Here is a 19748-nt window from a genome sequence, read left to right as displayed (position 1 = left end):
TACTTGTATTACATGATACAGAGATGTGCAAAGTATTAGACTCAGCATTATATTTTCACATTTTTGTTACTTTTCTGCAGAAAAAAATGATGGTTAAAGGTACTGTTCTCATTTATTAATCTGTAAATAGAGAGTTTTGCGATATTGGAGATTAGTTGGAGATGTTCTTTTTTGCTAAATTATTTTGTAAATCTATTATCATAAACTTTTATCTTGAGCATTTGAAGTGTTTATTCGGCTTCTACTTTCTATGTGTTTCTTTTGTTATTGCAAATTTAAGTGATACTTGCTATATTTAACATATTTCTAAACTTTAATGGATAGTTCCATTTTTATTTGTTTTATTCAAAAAAACTTTATCGTTGCTGATTTTGTTTTGCTATATGAATTTGTGGTTATGAAAAAGGCAAGGGACATGGTGTCTAGAATAATAGTCGTAATAAGATGTCTTCTTAAAGTAGATACTTGAGAAAAGTATAAATGCGTGTTATTTTCAGAAAAAGCTCATGTTTTTTTATCATCTTTTAGTTAGAGTCTAATAATTTTCACATCTCTGTACATTCTATGTGCTATATAGTAACAAAGTATACAGATTTTTTTGTGCAAAATAACACATCTGTCTCAATGGGATGGTTCGTAATTGCATTTAGAACATACTGTTAACAGGAAAACATTCGCAATGGACATAGACTGGATAAACAAAAATTTAAAAGAGCAGATTTTCTGCTGAAAATAAATTCTGATTACATCGCGTAAAAATAAATTTCTTTTAGGATATCCTACCTAGTGAAATCAAGAACTAATTTTTACACAACAATGCTTTGTGCATATAATATAAATGACACATTCGAATAAATTACATTTACTTTATGTATTTTTTAACGCGTGCTTGCGCATCAAGATAAACTGAAAAGAAACAATTAAGCCACATTTCTCTTGTATTTTATTTTGTGTAAATATGGTAAATTCATATATGCTGTCCTGTACAGAGTTTCATAAATAATGTTTATTTTTATTTTCTGAGCAGAAATATATCTTCAAGCTTTTAAAGTACCTTAAGTTTGCTCATTTTCAGTTTACATTTAAGTTTCCATAGATATACGAATATGTTCTTTTATATTTGTAGGTTATTCTTATCGGATTTACAGTGTGAGCAACTTTTTCAAAGAAACACCTGTTACAGTTACTTTAATATTATTGCATTTATTGCTATAAATAGATCTGCTGCATTTTATATACAAAGTATAGACTATTATAAGTCAAATTCCTAAATAAAAAGCAATCATACTTCATGAAATTGTATATTATATAAAATGTTTTTAGTTTGTGAAATTTTGTATTTTTAAGGTTGTGGTACCCTTGATTCTTGTTGGCGAATTACCTATATAATAGCAACGCGTAGAAGCAATAATTCGTTCCATTTGGAAGGAATATGACACGCTACATATTCCCTTTTGCTTTGGACAAGCTTCTATGTAGTTAATGCACAATTAAAACACTAGATGGTGTTACTGCAATAGCGTAAGGTAGAAACGTGTATATCTTTCCAGAAATACATTTTTTAGATATAAATAACGTATTTAAAAATTTTTAATGTAAATATTTTAACGATTCATGCGACCCGCTGCCTATAAATTAGTTGCGATCAGATTAAATATTTCAAAACGTTTGGTCACTCTATCACGCAATCGGTAACACATGATTATGCGTACGATAGACTGTTGTAGTACTGTCATCTAGTGTTCCAGTTGTACAACCAGTATAAGTCTGCCAAGAACAATGGAATGTGTTTAGTGTGTCGTATTCCCCTCGAACGGAATCAATTATTTAATGCCTTTGATCATCTCCGATTGTATATGTGAATCATTTTGTAAATAAACATGCCGAGTGAATGCGATTGTTTATTCTTTTTAGACTTTTGCGTTGATAAATAAAAACATCTTAAAGAATTGCAGAGTACTTTATGATTTTTCCAAATGTAACAGATAATGAAAATAGAAAATAAGCTAGCGAAAGTCCTTAAATTGTTCAGTGATATCATTTTTACGAAACATTGTTAGACCTATAAAAGAATGTTGCAGCAAACACGCATTGATCAGTTTTATAAATCAACAAGTGGTAAACAAGTATCGAATGTCATGACCAACAGTAAAAAAAATGTTAAATTGAAATCTATACCATACACAAGAAATGTAAGTTATTATTTGATTCTTATTAATTGTTTGTATTAGTTGTTTTTAAATATTTCCAGTATAATACATAATCACGTTATCTGTTCTATTCTTTGTAGAGAAAGAAAAATAAAGATGAGAAACAAAATATTTCATTACCTTCACATAGTGTAAAATCTGAAGGGATGTCAAATTGTATAATTATAGATAAAGAAGTCACTGAAGCATATAATATTAATCTTGATGATGTAGAAATGTTATTTAAAAATTATGATGAAATTGAAAGCAATGAAACGTCATTAGACAATAGTAATTATTTAGAAGAGACTTCTAAACAGATAGTTGATATTAAGCATGCAGTGTCACCAATTAATGATGCAATGAATAAAGTAAAAGAGAAAGCAGTAAACAATAATGAAATTCATTTAAGAACGCCAAAAAAAGAATTAGAAAATTCTTTAAGGACAAATAGAAAAACATTGACAAATAATAATAATACACAACTAAAAAAAGCACTAAAAGAGGAGCCAAAAGATGATAATCCTTTGAATAGTGTCGAAAAAATAACATTAAACGTTGATAATAATATTCATTTAAAGCAAACTCCTAATAAGATGTTAAGAACTCCTGAAAATGCTAATTTTACGGTAGCAAACTCTGAAGGATCTACTTCTATGTCTACAAAGTCAAATTATTCTCCAAAAGAATCATCTAATAAATCATTAAGAAATATCACACCAAAAAAACTGTTTGGGCGCACTATAGATACTAATATTATAATTAATGCAATAGAGCATATGAATCTAAGAAAGCAAGGTGCTATTCCATCAAACAATTTTAATTTAGAACAAATATATTCTAATGACATATTTAATTATCAATATAATCACATAAACACTAAGGCATCAGTAAAATATGAAGTAAATAAAATCATTTCCCCTAATGATTTAAACTCAAAAATTTTATTTACTACTATTTTTACTGTTCTTTCTGAACCTGTTAATTGTGGTTATTTTGATGAAAATGAATTGGATTTTATATATTCCATTATTACACTTCCTGTAGAAGCTCAAACACTACTGGTATCTATGATAAAAAGAAAGAGAACATGGCACAGAAAAAGTAATATAAAATACCCAGAAATAATTTCAAACTTACAAGATGTGTTTAAACTTCTTGTTTCGCGATCTGTTTGCACATTTGATATTAAAAATGAAGATTTATCTACTCTCCTTGATTTATTGCAAGTTGATGAAATTCGTCAACTTTGTCGAAACATGAAGATAAATCACAAAGGGAAAAAAAAAAGTATGATAGGCGAATTATTAAAGTTATCAAAGAATAAGTCTTTGTTTCCTGGAATGAAGGGCCCAAGTAATATTTTGCATACTTTTATTTTTGATATATTGGATTATTGTGTGAGTATAACTGACCGAACATGGAATATTATTGATAAAATAATGACTTTACTTATACCTAATCAAGATCCAAAAATGAGTATTGCAGATACATTTTTCAAACTATGTGATAATTATTTGGGAAAAGTAATATTTCCCAATGTTCCTGAAAATCGTTTTCCAATATTTTCCTGTAAATCACATTTAATACAGTAAGTTTTTTGTACTTTATCGAGCATATATTTGAAAGTTTTAAAATGCATGTTCATGAAAGAACAGAAAGATAATTGTTCGTAATTTTAGTTTGCTTAAATTTATTTGTATTTACAGTTACATTCAGGCTAAATCTGCATTATTTACTACATTGCAATTTATTGAAAAGAAAAATTGGGATAAGGTACAATACTATGGAAATTCAGCTATGAATATATTACCAAATATGTTAACAACTGAATCATTAAGGTACTGCAAAATATATACCATTTTGTTACAAACAAATTTTAGTAACAATTATAATTGTAATATACATTTTGTAGACTAAAAAATTCTATACTTCCCATGCATGTAAGACGTTTCATGCCAGGATATATATGGTTGAAAATACTTTCAAAATGCATAGATGCATTTAAAAAAAATAAAGACAAAGAACGTGTTGTGGAAATTTTAAATTTCTTATTAGAACAAGATTGTCATATGTGTATGAATAAAGGAAAGTGGTACAATGAACTAGCACTTATTAAAATGTTCCATCACAAAGATGTAGAGACTAGTGCATTAATAATAATGCAAGCCTTGGAAACAAAAAATTTGTCACGAGTAGATAAAATAGAACTTTTGGAAAGAGCAAATAAAATTTGTAAAAGGAAAACAGGAGTAAAGCCACTTACAAAAACTAGTATTAATAAAGTCTTAGATAATTGTATTCATCAAATGCCAAAATATAAAACTGCATATATTACTATCAATGCTTCAACAATGTCTAAGTAAGTTTATTACATCTTTGATTTTGTAATAAAACGACTAAATAATATATTAGAATTTTATTCTGAATTAAAATATTTAATATCAAATTATTCTAGGAGTGCTGCAGGCAATAAGAGCATTTGGTGTATAGAAAGTAGTAGAGAAAGTCAAAGTTATGGATCGGTAGAAATGCTTGCAGCATATCACTATTGTGAACACGGGTTTTCTAATGCATTGCACTGTGAGGGCGAATTACCAATTCTTTTATTTATTACTTTATTCTGGGAAGAACTTTATGATATGCATATTCCTGGGGCGTTTGTAACACCATATCAATGTGCCCCAGATGACTTATTCACAGAACATTTCTATGAAAATAGAAGAGAAAAATTAGACATGAAACTTCAGATTATTAATGATTTTGATTCGGAATCTTTAAGTTCTTTAATGGAAACAAGATTTAAAACATATAGTCAATATCAATCTATAATGAACCCAAAGTTGATAAAGAACAGTTTACAGTTGAAAGTACATACTTTTTGATATTTTTTTTTTATATGATATACTACTTAATATAATAACATGTAACAAAACAGAAAATAATTTTTATTTTTAGGAAATAGTGTATTGTTTAGGAGTTCAAGGTGTGATAGGAATTTGTAAAAGACTAATTGAAAATTTTAAACTTTGGAAGGCTGGATTTCCTGATTTAATTGTGTGGAATTATAAAATTAAATGGGTAAATATTTACATAATAAATGATACTGCAAAGAAATAATAAGAAATAAATTATTTTATATATCTCAAATGAAAGCAGTTTATCCATATACATATATTTTATAAAAAATACACTTTTTTTAATCTACTAAATATTGTTTTTCTACAGCATAAAATTGTAGAGGTAAAAGGTCCCAGAGATGTTCTTTCAATAAAGCAACAATTATGGTTGGAATATTTAAATCAACTTGGACTTAATACAGAAATATGTTTAGTACAAGGTAAATATATTAATAATACTAAGTAAATATATCATAACAAATATATATCTAAATATAAAAGATATTATACAGTTTTAAATCCATATTATTTTATAGACTTAAGGTTCCAAAGCTTCTGTTACTGTAATAGTGCAGGGCCCTTCAAAATAATACCTTTAAAATAATATTCAAAGAATTATTACTTTGTTACAGATAAATCAAATGCCAAAAGATCAATAAAAAAAATACAAGATCTGGATGACTATGAATAAATACTTTGCATGCTAACCCGCATTTATTTTCAAAAGTTGCATTAAACCTGGCATTAATATGTTGCTTTTAATTATTTTAAGATATAATTACATTTAGATCTTCATTACACAAACCATATTACTATTTTATATAATTCTGAATTTAACTTACGCAAAGTGTCTTGTAGCAGGAGTTGTTTCTATGTTAAATTCAGCAACAGGAATACCACGTTCTGCAACCTGCGGTGCAAACATCGCAGCAGGATAAACAATCGATGATGTACCAATAACCAAGCACACATCACAATTTTTTACAGCATTGTCTAGAATTAAAAAACACATGTATATATTAATTTTATTTATAAAATAAATTTTTACCTGAATTATATCTATAATATTATAATTTTTTGTTATATAATATATTATTGAAGTAAACTTACAAGCCTGCTTAAGTACATGAGAATTCAAATTTTCTCCAAACCATACAATATGAGGTCTTAGCAAACCTTTACAATTTTCTTTTCGACAATGAGGTAAATCATCTTTTGAAATATCAGAAACCTTAATATTTGGATCTGGAGATCTATGTATACTTATATAAATATTTACAGTACCACCTATCCTATAGCTTTTGTAGCCATATCTTACCCTTTCCCTTCCAGTGCAGGACATATTGGAATATTTTTATTTACAGCAATCTCATGACATACTGTGCAACGGGTTTTATAAAGTGAACCATGAAGTTCTAATACATTTTTTGCACCAGCCCGTTGATGAAGTTCATCAATGTTTTGCGTTATAATAGTAACATTTTTCTCTTCTTTCATGGCACGATCTTGAAAGTTTGCTATTGCTTCATGAGCCTTGAAATACAAGAAAAAAACCTCAATAACAATATTACAATGCATTAAATAAATGGAATATATAAAATAGCAATAAAAAGTTGAATTATCTAAATACTTTATTGGGTTTAGCTTCACTCGCTATTCTTCTGCGATATTCATAAAATTCCCAGACCAAAGATGGATTTACCGCAAATGCTTCTGGAGTTGCTAGATTTTGTGCTTGATATTTCCTCCAAAACCCACCAGCACCGCGAAATGTGGGAATACCAGACTCCGCAGAAATTCCGCTACCAGTCAATATTAACACGTTTTTTGCGTTTGCTAACACTTCTCGAAATGATTTCATGATATTCATACTTTACATATGTAGAAAACCTTTGTGTCGAATAAAATACGTATCAGCTGATTTGTACACACATCCATTAATACTTACCATTGAGAAGCACATGGCACATCCCCCCCTTCTGATCAAGTTTCTAGTTACATAGATAAAATGCCTAGTTGGGATTGTTTAAACTTTACAGTAATCAATCAATGAACAGATTATTGTTTATTGAATACGTATCATTATATTTTAATACATTTGAATTTATGTTATTTAATTAAAATATGCAAAATATTGTTCATATATATCACAATATTATAGTGAAAAAAATACATTTTTTAAAAGTCGATATAATAAACTATTTTTATTTTCAATTCACAGTTAGCCGCAAGTATCGTCATTTTGTACGAATATTGTATACATATTTAACAATTAAAATTATAAAATGAGAAATTGTAGGCATCTCCTTCTAATCATAGATGATGGTCAGCTTACATGTCAAATATCATGGATTATTATTGCATTATTAAAATACTATAAATAATAAAGCACAATTATCTAATGAATCTAATTGATGAAAGTTTCAGAAATCACTAAATTAAATAAATAATACAAATAAAGTTTGATTAATTGATATTTATATTAAATATAAAGAATTAATGTCCATAATACTTGAATATCAGATTTAAAAAATTTTGAATTATTAGAAAAGTATTTTATGTTATGTACACTGCTCAATTTTGCCAAAGTCGCAAAACTTTATCTTTTCCGCCAGACGCGACACGCAACCCATCTGGAGACCAATCTACGGCATAAACTTCATCTGCATGACCAGGTAAATCTTGAGAAAGCTTCTTTGTCTTCATACTCCACACTGAAACAGCAATGCAATGCCATTACATTTATAATGTTGCAAATTCTAAAATAAAAACTATGGTCTTACACAATCTTTTCTCCAAAGACAACAAATAATAGTTATTATTATTATGTTTGGTTTACTTGCCCTTTAAAGTTGAATCTGCACTGCCACTAACAAGCAAGCGAGAGTCTGCACTCCATGCAATTGAATATACAGCTTGCACGTGACCTCTCAACGAAGCTATATATTTTCCTGTACTTGATTCCCACAGTTTTATGGACTTGTCAAATGAGGCTGATGCGATTATGCGACCATCCGGTGAGAATTTTACGTCGTTAATCAATTGCTGATGACCAGTCATTCTTGCTAAAATGTAAATTAAAAGCTAGAATATTGATTTTTTCTATTTCACAATGATTATTATGTTCATATGATAGTAAATAATACCAATAGATTTTTTTTCCTTTTCTGGTTTCCAAAGAAATAACGTAAAATCATCAGAACCAGAAACAAGTATTTCTTCACCAACAGACTTATATTGTATTTTTGCATATTCTAACAAATTGTCAGTTTTATCTGCATTTTTTCCAAGTTGGAAAGGGCCAGTCCTAAGTACATAGTCCACGTTTAATGCTAACGTATTTACCCAATGTGCATGTCCTTCTAAAGTCCTACACAAGATTCCCTGAATGTATTAATTTTAATTAGATGTTCAATGATAAAAAATTATAGTCTATAATTTGTTTGTAAAGCTTACATCTTCAGCTCTCCACACTTTAATAGTTCTATCTTGGGATGCAGAGTAAATAAGACCACTTCCTCCCCATTTAACACATGTTACACTTTTTGTATGACCAGATAAAATACGAACAGTTTGTGCACGTTTTGTATCCCATACTCTTAAATCACAATCTTTAGAAGCACTAACTAAATACTGACATTCTGGATTTTTGTGAAATGGTTCCCAACATAAGGAGGTCACCCACATTTTATGTCCTGTCATAGCTCTTCCTGAGAATTTATATAAATTAAATGTGTAATGAGTAAAGATAAAAACATTAGTGTTTTATTGTTTGAATACCAAAGAGTCATACATCATCTCTCTGTTTCTGATCATTTTTAAACAGAATCTGATATCCTTTCCATGGTACTCAAGCAATTAATATTTTTATTGATAATGAACTTCTAATAATCTTTACCTATTTGTTCGCCTGTTTTTGGATTCCATAACAAAATCATTCCATTTTTACATGCAGATGCAAGCTTACTTCCACATGGAGACCATGATATGTATAAAACCCAATGTTTATGACCTTCACATGTAAAATGTGGTGTTTGCGTATAGATATCCCAAAACCTAACTGTAGTATCTCCAGAACCACTAGCTAAACATGTTCCATCTGGTGAAAATGCAACTGATATTACAGCTTCCTTGTGACCTAAATATAATAAAATTATTTTGTAGTAACTTATTACAATTATTATTAATATGTAAAATCTATAATTGCAACCAATATACCTTCCAATGATCCAGTACATCGAGTAACTGCTCTAACTTTAAAAATTGCTAGTGGTTGATATACGATTTCAATTACATCCTCACTAGTACAAAAATGTTCATCAATATTATTTTCCAAACTGTCTGTAACCTCAATATCATTTACATAAAATGCAAAAGGTATTGATTCTTCATGTTGTAAAAGTGCATTACAAATTGCTTGTAACTTATCAACAGTAATATTTGTAGGTAAATCCAGCAAACCACCTGGTAATACTTCACCAGTATCCGATTTAAATCGAGACAGAACCCTTCTGGTTTCTATTGTCTCCATAGAAGAATTACTACTGTTTTGTTTGCCTTCACTTTCTTTTTCAAATTTCCTTTTAATCATTTTTACTGTTACAATTATTATAAGTATTATAAATATTCTTTGAATCAATTACATTGATAGTATCCAAATTGAGAAATTTTCATTTATAATTTTATTATTATTAATTTATACATATTCTTCAACAGAATGTATTACGTACTTGTAAGAAAAAAACATAAGCACTCAATGTCACTACTTAGGTCTAAATTATATTTTTTAATTCCAGAAAATAGATTCTAGTCACTTAAACATAATATAATCTAGAATTACACGTGTACTGAACTTAACCTCTACGAATTAAAGTCCTAGAGTTACAGTCCATTCGAATTGAAGCAATAGGTCATATTGGACATGATATTCAATGAATAATGTTTTACAGCATTTTCATGAACCAATTCCTACTTTTGATTAGAAAAAGCTCAAATTCTTTCTTTTGTCTTAAGCCGAATACTCAAAAAATATTCATTATTTCAAAAGGAAATATTACATTTTTAATTATACAAAATTAATTAGTTAAATATTCTTAACAATTCTAATTTTGTCTGAAATTCATGTAGAATATATTTCTATGCACATTTCACTAACTATACATTTATTAAATTGAATGATCCATACACCACATAAATGCAATGATACAATGCAACTATCGTTTTCATAGAAACGCAATAAAGAAGACTATTTACAAATACCTTTATGTTCTAACAGCTATGCTTCGAAAATCGGACTTACAGTACACTATATATATTTGGTCGTTGAGTTGCTCTGATAAAAGAAAGTTGTGAATTTTTTTAATTGTTTATTTAGTTATTCAATACAAAAAAAATGACAACAGACGAGAATTCTTGGAAAACACAAAGTTTTCGACAAAGTGTAATCGCAAAAATGTAAGTTAATTTATGTTAAATTATAAATAAAGAAATATTTTGATTAACATGGTTTTGATAATAGATATTACAAAATACAAGAACTATATATAAACTAAAAGAACATAAATTTGTGCGTTTAAATAAATAACACGTATGTTTTCATATTTATTGAATATTTTCTGCACAGAGATGAAGTTGTACAGATGTCTGGAATGCCCACTACAAGAAATAGTATTGATATGGAAAATCATGTTTTTCAGAAGGCAAAGACTAAGGTTTGTTATAATTCTCATTTTTCTTCTTACTAACCTTTCAAAAAATTAATAACATCCTGAACTTTATGAAAATAAAATTTTTAATTTTTCATAGAATTATTAAATTTAATGTTTTAATCTAACATATTTTGGAAATAAATTGTTGATTAGTTTCATCAATAATATAAATTTATTTCATTACAGGAAGAATATTTAGGTTTCGTAGCCAGACTGATCCTACATGTCAGAGAATTAAGTAATATATATTTAATTTGTTACCTAAAATATAGATTAAGGCAAGTAAATTTCTGTAATATATTGTACTATTTTTTTTTAGATTCAAAAAAAGGCACAGGAGGTGCTGCCCCAGGTACAGCTGGTTCTGGAAATCAGGGGATGCCAGATCCAATTGGGGCATTACAAACATTGGCACGTCAAGGAACTGGTATTAATCAAATGATGAGTATGAGTGGACCAGGATCTAATCCCCAAGGAATAATTCAACAACCACCTTCTAATACTGCCACAAATTGTAAGTTCATATCTCAATAAAAATATTATATTTTTTTTTATAATAATAATTTTATCTTGCATTTAAATTAGGAGTATGATTTTCAAAAGAGGAAAAACCTTTTAAGAACATAAGAAAACTATATTGTATGACCTATGCTATTATATATATATATATATTTTATAGCAATGTAATAGTACATATATAATAGCAATGTTACAGGGTCTTGCCCAAGTGGATTATCAAAAAACAGAAGGATAGGATATCAAACAGTCTTAATACTTCTTTTGTTTCTTACATATCATTTTAAATTAAAAATTTTTTGTCAGGATGAGAATTTTTGTAGTGCGTCTACTTTCAGGTCAATAGTTATCTCTAGTTATGGAAATCAAATGCAATATTAAATCACTAAAACTATTTTAAAATTTATTTGCAATGTCAAATAGTGAAATAAAAGAATGAAGTGCAATTGTATTTTTTGTCATTTCTTGATATGAATTATAAGAAATGCAATCATACTGCTTTACAAAAAAATGTAAAATTTATACTATCTATACTTTTTGCTCAGTCCCTTGTGGACTTAACACTAAGATCTCTAGCTTAAAATATTTTTTGAGCAATTTATTAGTGCAACCTGCATTAAAATTGATTTTGTAGCTTTTAGTAATTATATAAATAAATCAAACTTTACTTTGTATACATAAAAAAGACAAAAGATTAAAATGTATTTTTATATATTTATATATGTAACCCTATAAAAATTAATACACACATTTTATATCAATGAACTTAAAAATTACAATATTTGGTAAACTTCAATGCCAAGTATTTTTGTAATTTGGTTTCATATTTAAATTAAAAAAATATAAGTATTTTAATCCATAACTTACTATATATTATTTAATACTTATATATCGTTATTTTATAACATATAGAAAGTGTATCACAAATTAATTATAATATTGTAAGTTATTCAAAATTTAACTGTCAATACATAAAGAGAATGACTTTAAGAAACTTGGTTTTAATAAAATACATTATTCAAAGCAATATTTACATTTAAAATTTTGTTTCTTGGAAAGAACTGTTCTAAAAGTGTAAGATTTAAAGAATCTATAGTATGTAATGTTGTAAATTTACAATTTTATCAAACGTTTTTATTTTATAGAAAAAAGAAACTTAACCTAATCACTTTTATTACAAAAATTTGTTAAACTATTTATCATTAAATTGTGTGCCAAATATACAACATACTTTAAAAAATGAAAAGGTTGACTAATAGATATTACTCACAGTATGAGAGTTCCATAGAAAGTGAACCTTTTTATGATTCAGATAATGTGGATACACATAAAAGATTAATGGAGTCATCATCTGAAGTTACATTTTGGCAATATATTGAACACAGAAACAATGAAGAATTATTGCATAAATATTGGAAGCTTAGATTACGCAAACAAACAAACCTTGCAAAAGAGATCAAAGAGCGGTGTGGCATGGCAGTTAACCTAGCAGATAATCGTGTACAGTACATTTATAAACCTGTCATTAATGGAACTCCTGTAAAAGACATCAAGTTCAAAATAACATTTATATATATTAAATTGATACGCAGATGGTTCATTAGTTTAGGACACACTCGATTACCAGAAGTGATAAAGCTTCATAACAAAATAAAAAGAGGTATTTATGATCCTCTTGGGCAAAAAGTTCTTAAAATGGTGCGTGAAGTCAAGTTTTTGTTAAAAATCTTTGTACATAGATTAATATATATATATGAAATGATTGATAAAGTGAAAAAAGTCTATGGAAAGATAGAATTTCAAGTAAGTCAATCATTGACCAATGTAAAAGTATTGTTAAAAGAAAAAGGATGGCCAAAAAGCATAGATAAAACAAGTCCTGCAGATATTATTATCTTAGAGTTAATATTGAATGAAAATCTGGAAATTGAAAACCTTACATATGAATATATAATTAGTGATGAAGTATCAGAAGAAATGAAGAAAATGTACAACAATAAACTAGAGAAAAAGTTAAAAACATTTTTCAATTTCCCTTTAAAAGAAGGATTTGAAATGTTTATGAATTAAAATATGAGAGTTTTGAAGAAGTACTACCATCATAGAAAATATATTTCAATTATATTATAATTTTAATATATTTAAAGTGCATTTAGAGATTAAGTAATAAAATATGTACTAAGCTTCTTTATATTAAGTTATTTTATGTTTAAATTTAATTGGAAAGAAAATTGATTTACTTATAATTTATTCGTATAATTCTATATTATGTTAACCTAAGTATTACTTACTTCGATTTACATAAGTAAATTATATATTTAATTGAATTTGTAAGTTGAAAAAATATATATTTATACTTTATAAAAATAGTTGCATTATTTTATATGTATAATTTTAGTACAATCATATCTTTAAATACATACATTCTTTTCTACATATATAAATTTTCAGGATTATATTACTATAAATTTATTTGCAACAAATAATTTAATACACATTATCGATTTTTGTTAGTATTACAAAGCTTAAATCAACGTCCTGGGCAACCTATGGCAATGCAAAGTATGCAAAATAAAATGCCAGGAATGGGTATGATGCCTGCCCAAACCAGTGGTCCAATGAGTCATATGGGTCCAATTCAAACCATGCAAAATAATTCAATGCTGACACAGATGAATCAAATGGCACAAGGAAATATTCCTCCACAAATGAATCAAGTAGTCCCTAATCAAATGGCACAAATTACTACAGGACAAATGCAGCAAAGCATGCAGGTATGTATATTATGATTTTGTGTGTGTGTGTGTGTGTGTGTGTGCGCGCGCGCGCGCGCACGTGTGTTTAAATAAATGATAAAATACATGTTACATTTCAGACTCAAATGCAAAATCAATTATCCAATCAAATTAGTGGATCTATAAGTGGAATTCAAACTAGTATGCCACAACAGATGAACCAAATTGCTCCAGGACAATTAGGTCCTGCTCAGATGCAGCAGCAGTTAAATCATATGCAAAGAAAGGTAGATAAACGTATGTATATAATTATGCATGATATTTTAACATTTTTACTTTTAGCCAGGTGAGATGATAAATGCTGGATTCCCAGGTCCTCGAAATGTTACAGCAAATCAGTTTTTACGACAAAGTCCATCACCATCAGCTCCAAGTCCAGCTGGTTTAGGTGCACCATCGAGGTTCTCGCCTTAAAATAATCGCTTCAGACATATTAGTACATGCGTACATTTATATATGTTAAAAAAATATTTTTTACAGTAATCAGATGGTAGCCTCTCCAGCATTAGTCCCATCACCAAGCCCACAGCATGCTATAATGGGAGGACCGCAACGATCTGTAGGTATGTTAAACAATTTATAATCTAAGGTTTATCATTTCAAACATATATAAAAATGGTAATACATAACACATATGCAACTAGGAATGGCACCATCTCCTAGCAGTTCACTGAACACTCCTGGAGGTGTAGGTGCTACTCCAAGTCCACAACAGGAAGATCAAGCATATAGAGATAAAGTTAGACAATTGAGTAAATATATTGAGCCTTTGCGGAGAATGATTGCTAAAATGAGTAATGAAGGAAGTAAGTAATTTAAGGATTAAATATATATACATTATTTTCAACTACATGATTTATTTTCATTACAGATGTTGATAAATTAAGCAAAATGAAGAAACTTCTAGAAATTTTATCAAATCCTAGTAAACGTATGCCAATGGATACATTATTGAAGTGCGAAGTAGTTCTTGAAAAAGTGGACTTCAAACGAAGTGATGCTAGTGTTGGCCCTCCAGTAACAACATTGAAGGAACATCACTTTTTCAGTCCACTTTTGGAAGCTGTAAGCACCCACCTTCAAAGTCCGGTGGTAAACCATACATTACAACGTACATTTGGTCCATGTTTAGAAGCTTTATTTGGTCCAGAAATAAAGTAAGTAATATTTATATTCTGTTATACACAATTATATTAAAAGATGTCAAAAATGAAATTTCTTCATTGTGCAAGTAGGAATTTACCACCACCGCTGAAAAAGCAAAAAATAGAAGAATCTCCTAGCGATATACCAGATGTATTACAAGGAGAAATAGCTCGATTAGATCAACGATTTAAGGTAACCTGCTTGTCATTGTGTTATATTTTTTCAAATGACGCATATATGTATATCACATTTTATATGTATATATAGGTCAGCCTTGACCCGGCACAACAAAATGGATCTAAATGTATTCAGTTAATATGTTGGTTAGACGATCGTCATCTTCCATGCGTTCCACCAGTATCAGTTACAGTTCCTGCTGATTATCCTCTAACGCCTCCGCGTTGCGTTATGGCACCCCATGAATATGCTACAACATTCCTTTGTGCCGTTCAAAAAGCCTTAAACGCGCGTATAACGAAACTTCCTCGCCGTTTCTCTGTATCTCAATTATTAGACACTTGGGAAATGAGTGTAAGACAAGCGAGCGCACCTTCGCAAACCCCTGTTACTACTAGCACTGTATTAATGGGATTGTAGTACGATTTTATTTACGAAATATTTTATAAACTTGATATAACTATAAATAACTTACCATACACTTAGTTACTATTATCTGTTTAATTTTTCCTTATTATCTATTATCTATTACCTATTATCTGTTATCTGTTATCTATTATCTGTTATGTATTATCTATATGAGTTCACGTGAGGTGGCGTGAGGTCACGTAATCCGATAATCTGGATAATCCAGATAATCCGGATAAACCTGATAATCCGTTAAACCGGTAATCCGGATAATCTTTTTGTCTATTGTCTATTATCGATTATCGATTATCGATTATATATTATCTATTACCTATTAGCTATTAACTATATTATCTATATTAAAGGTTTATATTTTGTCAGCTACATTCAAATATACGTCCTAACGGTACCTATGCCGTCATCTAGCAATTCGCAAACGAACTCGACAAACTTGGGCGATTTGCTGTAGATGGAGCCACCTGGACTTTTTCAGATTATTTATAATTTGAACAAATTAAATTATTTTTAGGATTTGTACTTCTGTACACAACTATGAGTCAAAAATTAATTTATGTTTAAATCATTTTTCTCCTTATTTAATAGAAATTTTTAATACTTTATTGTTTATTAGATACATCGATTGAATAATTGTTTAATTCTTGCGATTTGGACAGTACACGTAGTCGTGGCACGTGTTGGATAATTAAGTCAAAATATATTTTTTTACTTTCCTAAACATAAAATTTATCTTCGTGAGCACCTGCAGAAGAATCTATCGTGGAATTTCAAATTTTTCTATCGTTGTACAAGGGAAACAATTTTAACGAAAAAAATGTGCACACTTTCTATTTCTCGATCCCTCCACTCCACTGTTATACCACTCCCTCAACCTCTGCATATACTGTATTGTAATCACTCATCCTTCCGTACAAACATTCGTATTCTCGTTCATGATACGTTTAATAAAATCAACCTCACAAACTCTGTCTTCGATGCAATCAGCAATTCAACTCCTACAATATCATGTAAGACTCGTGGAAAGTAAATTAGGCCAAGCATAAGAACCACGGGTGAGTCTTGTTCACATTAGATGAGTCGAGTCAACTATAGTCAGATTAAATCAAGTCGAGTCGAGTCGAGTCGAGTCCAGTCAAGATAGGTCAGGTCAGGTCAGGTCAGGTGAGTTCACGTGAGGTAGCGTGAGTTCAGCGGTGGTCACGTGAGGTCACGTGGGTTCACCGGAGGTCACTGAAGGTCACCGGAAGTTACCGGAGGTCAAGGTCACGTGAGATGGCGTGAGTTCACGTGAGATCAGGGTTATTATCCTGTGTATTGTGTATTTATGTTCATATATTTTTATGCAAATAATTTTGATGTATGTACATATAATTCATAGATAAATTCTTACTTAAAAAAATTTATTACTAATTTCATTTTCTTCAAATTTGGCTTACTTAAGTTAGAATTATAGAATTATTGTACATCAAACTTATTCGATATGCAAAACTTTGGAAATTGTAATATAATAAATTTGAAATGCTGGGAACAATGTATAATGTCCCTATTCTGTCCCTATTCTGTCCTTACTCTTTCCATGTTTTGATTTTAGAAAGTATTTCTACATTTTCAATGATCAATGCACGTATCCATAGTAATGAAGGAAATGTATAAAGTAATACTTAGTAATATTCGAGCAGTTTGTTATAGGTTGAATTGCTGTCGTATTCTTTATTCAAAACATATTATACAACAAATTATTTATACTATATGATACCGATCAAGAAAACTCGATCACAATGTTCAGTATTATTTTTTTAATTTTATTATTGACCAAATTTTATAACACATACTGCGAAAATGTTGATATTGATACTAATGGGTATATTGTTTACTGTCCATGTATGGGTAAGATTTTAATCATATTTTGAAATCTAGCTACATTTTTTATAAAAAATAATTACCTATTTGTATAATTAATTTAATTACACATTCTAGGAAGATTTGGAAATCAAGCAGATCAATTTTTAGGTGCTTTAGGATTTGCAAAAGCAATAAATCGTACTCTGATATTACCACCATGGGTTGAATACAGAACTGGGGAAACTAAATCTGTCAGTAATTAACATTATTTAATGTTTTAAAAAATAGTACTATTTTTTTGACTAATTACATTTTGATTCTTAGGTACAAGTTCCTTTTAATAAATATTTTAATGTTTCGCAAGTACAAAGTTGCCATAAAGCAAGATTAATGGAAGATTTCATGGATGATATTGCACCAAGAATATGGCAACCTAAGGAAAGAGTATGTAAGTTTTGGATGTTAAGTGAAAAGATTAGATATCCTTTTGAGACATACTATTGCTTGCAGCTTTCTGTTATTCTGCACGTGGCAAAAGAGATTCATGCAATCCTAAAGAAGGAAATCCATTTGGTCCGTTCTGGGATACATATAATATAGATTTTGTACAATCAGAATTTTATGGACCTCTTCATTATGATGTTTATCATACAGACATGGCAATACAATGGCGAAAACAATATCCTGCAGTGAGTTGGCCAGTATTAGCATTCACAGGTGCACCGGCTAGTTTTCCTGTTCAGTTAGAAAATAAAAAGTTACACAAATGTCTCGAATGGAATACAGTAATGCTTGATAAAGCAAAAACATTTATAAAACAAAATTTGTCAAAAGGAGCTTTTGTAGGAATTCATTTGCGTAATGGAATTGATTGGGTATGTATTTTTGTTATTTTTTTTTAACCCTTTGCAGTTAGAACATGCTGAGTGATAGGTATTCTACTGTTTGGGCAATTAAAGTATGCTCGACCAAAGGTATACTCAATTATTCTGTTGTCATCATTACACAAAATGTTCAGTTGCTACACATGCCTTTTCAATGGATACTTTATCACAAAAATTCAGACAAACTTTTTCCTTATAAAATAAATACAAAATATTTCATTTGCTGTAGGTTCGTGCTTGTGAATTTATATCAAGTACACCAAACCTTTTTGCTGCTCCTCAGTGTCTTGGTTATCGAAATGAACGTGGAAAAGCAACTTCCGCTATGTGTTTGCCATCATATGACTTAATAGTACGTCATCTCAAACGTGTTATTCGTAATGGTAATGACATTAAATCAGTGTTTGTAGCATCCGATAATAATTATATGATTGATGAACTTACTAAAGCCCTGGCACGTATGGAAGTAAGAAATTGACTAATATATTTCATGATAATATATACAACACCATCTACAGAAATATATTACACATGTACATATTGATAGAATTTGGTAAACATTTTTGACATTTATTACAGGTATCAGTTTTTAAACAAAATTCGCCTGCATCACCTCATTTAGATTTAGCTATTCTTGGAAGAGCAAATTATTTTATAGGAAATTGTATTTCTTCTTTCTCAGCTTTTGTTGCAAGAGAAAGAGAAATTAAAGGATATCCTTCATTCTTTTGGGGCTTTCCTACAGAACGATCTTCATCTTCCATTGCACATGAAGAATTGTAATAAAATAACTATTCCTTCCGCATCCTTTCAGTTTATCATCTTAATTTTATTTATTGGTGACCAATAAAGCAAAATTTATATTAATTTGAATTTAATTATTATGAACGTTTTTGTTGATTTGTACTTTTGTATACTGTATACCGTGAGAAATGATTATTCTGTTTTCATTATTTAAGTAACAAAAATCATGTAAATGTAATTCAAGTCAATTTTTGAACGTGTATAAATATAGTTTTCAATCAAAATTAAATTTGAACATTAAAGAGTTTAACATTATATAAAATGTATAAGAATATCAAATCATAATAATCGTTTTTATTCAATTATACATACAAATAACGTAATTTTAATGATTTCAATTGCTTTCATATAGCGTAGCATT

The 19748-nt window shown here is 28.9% G+C and overlaps 6 protein-coding genes across 10 annotated transcripts; 4 read left to right on the top strand and 2 right to left on the bottom strand.

Annotated features, from left to right (window-relative positions):
- The first annotated feature begins 1387 nt into the window (after window positions 1–1387).
- On the top strand, window positions 1388–6177 carry LOC143155028 (fanconi-associated nuclease 1). The gene is made up of 8 exons (XM_076327245.1): window positions 1388–2192; window positions 2291–3780; window positions 3899–4030; window positions 4105–4551; window positions 4648–5059; window positions 5148–5270; window positions 5418–5529; window positions 5722–6177. Exons 1-8 carry the CDS (start codon window positions 2073–2075, stop codon window positions 5778–5780), a joined length of 2895 nt encoding a protein of 964 aa, XP_076183360.1. The 5' UTR covers window positions 1388–2072; the 3' UTR covers window positions 5781–6177.
- On the bottom strand, window positions 5383–7030 carry LOC143155033 (NAD-dependent protein deacylase). Of its 2 annotated transcripts, none has more exons than XM_076327255.1 (5): window positions 6720–7030; window positions 6408–6643; window positions 6200–6342; window positions 5932–6082; window positions 5383–5682 (listed from the first exon to the last, which is right to left on the bottom strand). In XM_076327255.1, exons 1-5 carry the CDS (start codon window positions 6957–6959, stop codon window positions 5628–5630), a joined length of 825 nt encoding a protein of 274 aa, XP_076183370.1. In that variant the 5' UTR covers window positions 6960–7030; the 3' UTR covers window positions 5383–5627. The 2 variants fall into 2 exon arrangements, with proteins under 2 accessions (XP_076183370.1, XP_076183372.1); XM_076327257.1 differs by having other exon boundaries at window positions 5397–5682; window positions 6408–6622.
- A 244-nt stretch (window positions 7031–7274) lies between these two features.
- Nle (notchless protein homolog 1) lies at window positions 7275–9974 on the bottom strand. Of its 2 annotated transcripts, XM_076327249.1 has the most exons (7): window positions 9820–9974; window positions 9308–9390; window positions 8988–9227; window positions 8546–8799; window positions 8236–8473; window positions 7933–8154; window positions 7275–7803 (listed from the first exon to the last, which is right to left on the bottom strand). In XM_076327249.1, exons 1-7 carry the CDS (start codon window positions 9834–9836, stop codon window positions 7664–7666), a joined length of 1194 nt encoding a protein of 397 aa, XP_076183364.1. In that variant the 5' UTR covers window positions 9837–9974; the 3' UTR covers window positions 7275–7663. The 2 variants fall into 2 exon arrangements, with proteins under 2 accessions (XP_076183364.1, XP_076183363.1); XM_076327248.1 differs by lacking the exon at window positions 9820–9974 and having other exon boundaries at window positions 9308–9785.
- A 368-nt stretch (window positions 9975–10342) lies between these two features.
- Med15 (mediator complex subunit 15) lies at window positions 10343–15916 on the top strand. The gene is made up of 12 exons (XM_076327247.1): window positions 10343–10543; window positions 10713–10800; window positions 10984–11035; window positions 11117–11311; window positions 13828–14087; window positions 14189–14335; window positions 14391–14509; window positions 14589–14671; window positions 14753–14914; window positions 14980–15265; window positions 15344–15446; window positions 15522–15916. Exons 1-12 carry the CDS (start codon window positions 10482–10484, stop codon window positions 15849–15851), a joined length of 1887 nt encoding a protein of 628 aa, XP_076183362.1. The 5' UTR covers window positions 10343–10481; the 3' UTR covers window positions 15852–15916.
- Window positions 12308–13459, top strand: LOC143155032 (uncharacterized). The gene is made up of 2 exons (XM_076327254.1): window positions 12308–12387; window positions 12459–13459. The coding sequence occupies exon 2, from the start codon at window positions 12553–12555 to the stop codon at window positions 13381–13383; it is 831 nt and encodes a 276-aa protein (XP_076183369.1). The 5' UTR covers window positions 12308–12387; window positions 12459–12552; the 3' UTR covers window positions 13384–13459.
- Window positions 15917–16486: 570 nt separating the features above from the next.
- Window positions 16487–19388, top strand: O-fut1 (O-fucosyltransferase 1). 3 transcript variants are annotated; one of them, XM_076327252.1, is made up of 7 exons: window positions 16646–16909; window positions 17537–17744; window positions 17835–17950; window positions 18024–18147; window positions 18210–18574; window positions 18813–19049; window positions 19163–19388. In XM_076327252.1, the coding sequence occupies exons 2-7, from the start codon at window positions 17636–17638 to the stop codon at window positions 19364–19366; spliced, it is 1155 nt and encodes a 384-aa protein (XP_076183367.1). In that variant the 5' UTR covers window positions 16646–16909; window positions 17537–17635; the 3' UTR covers window positions 19367–19388. The 3 variants fall into 3 exon arrangements, with proteins under 3 accessions (XP_076183368.1, XP_076183367.1, XP_076183365.1); XM_076327253.1 differs by having other exon boundaries at window positions 16487–17744; window positions 18210–18388; XM_076327250.1 differs by having other exon boundaries at window positions 16646–17744.
- Window positions 19389–19748: the final 360 nt, after the last annotated feature.

Source organism: Ptiloglossa arizonensis, chromosome 2 (assembly GCF_051014685.1).
Source record: "Ptiloglossa arizonensis isolate GNS036 chromosome 2, iyPtiAriz1_principal, whole genome shotgun sequence".
Lineage (NCBI taxonomy): Eukaryota > Metazoa > Arthropoda > Insecta > Hymenoptera > Colletidae > Ptiloglossa > Ptiloglossa arizonensis.
Note: the sequence above shows the minus strand (reverse complement) of the source record. Positions and strands in the feature narration are given on the sequence as shown.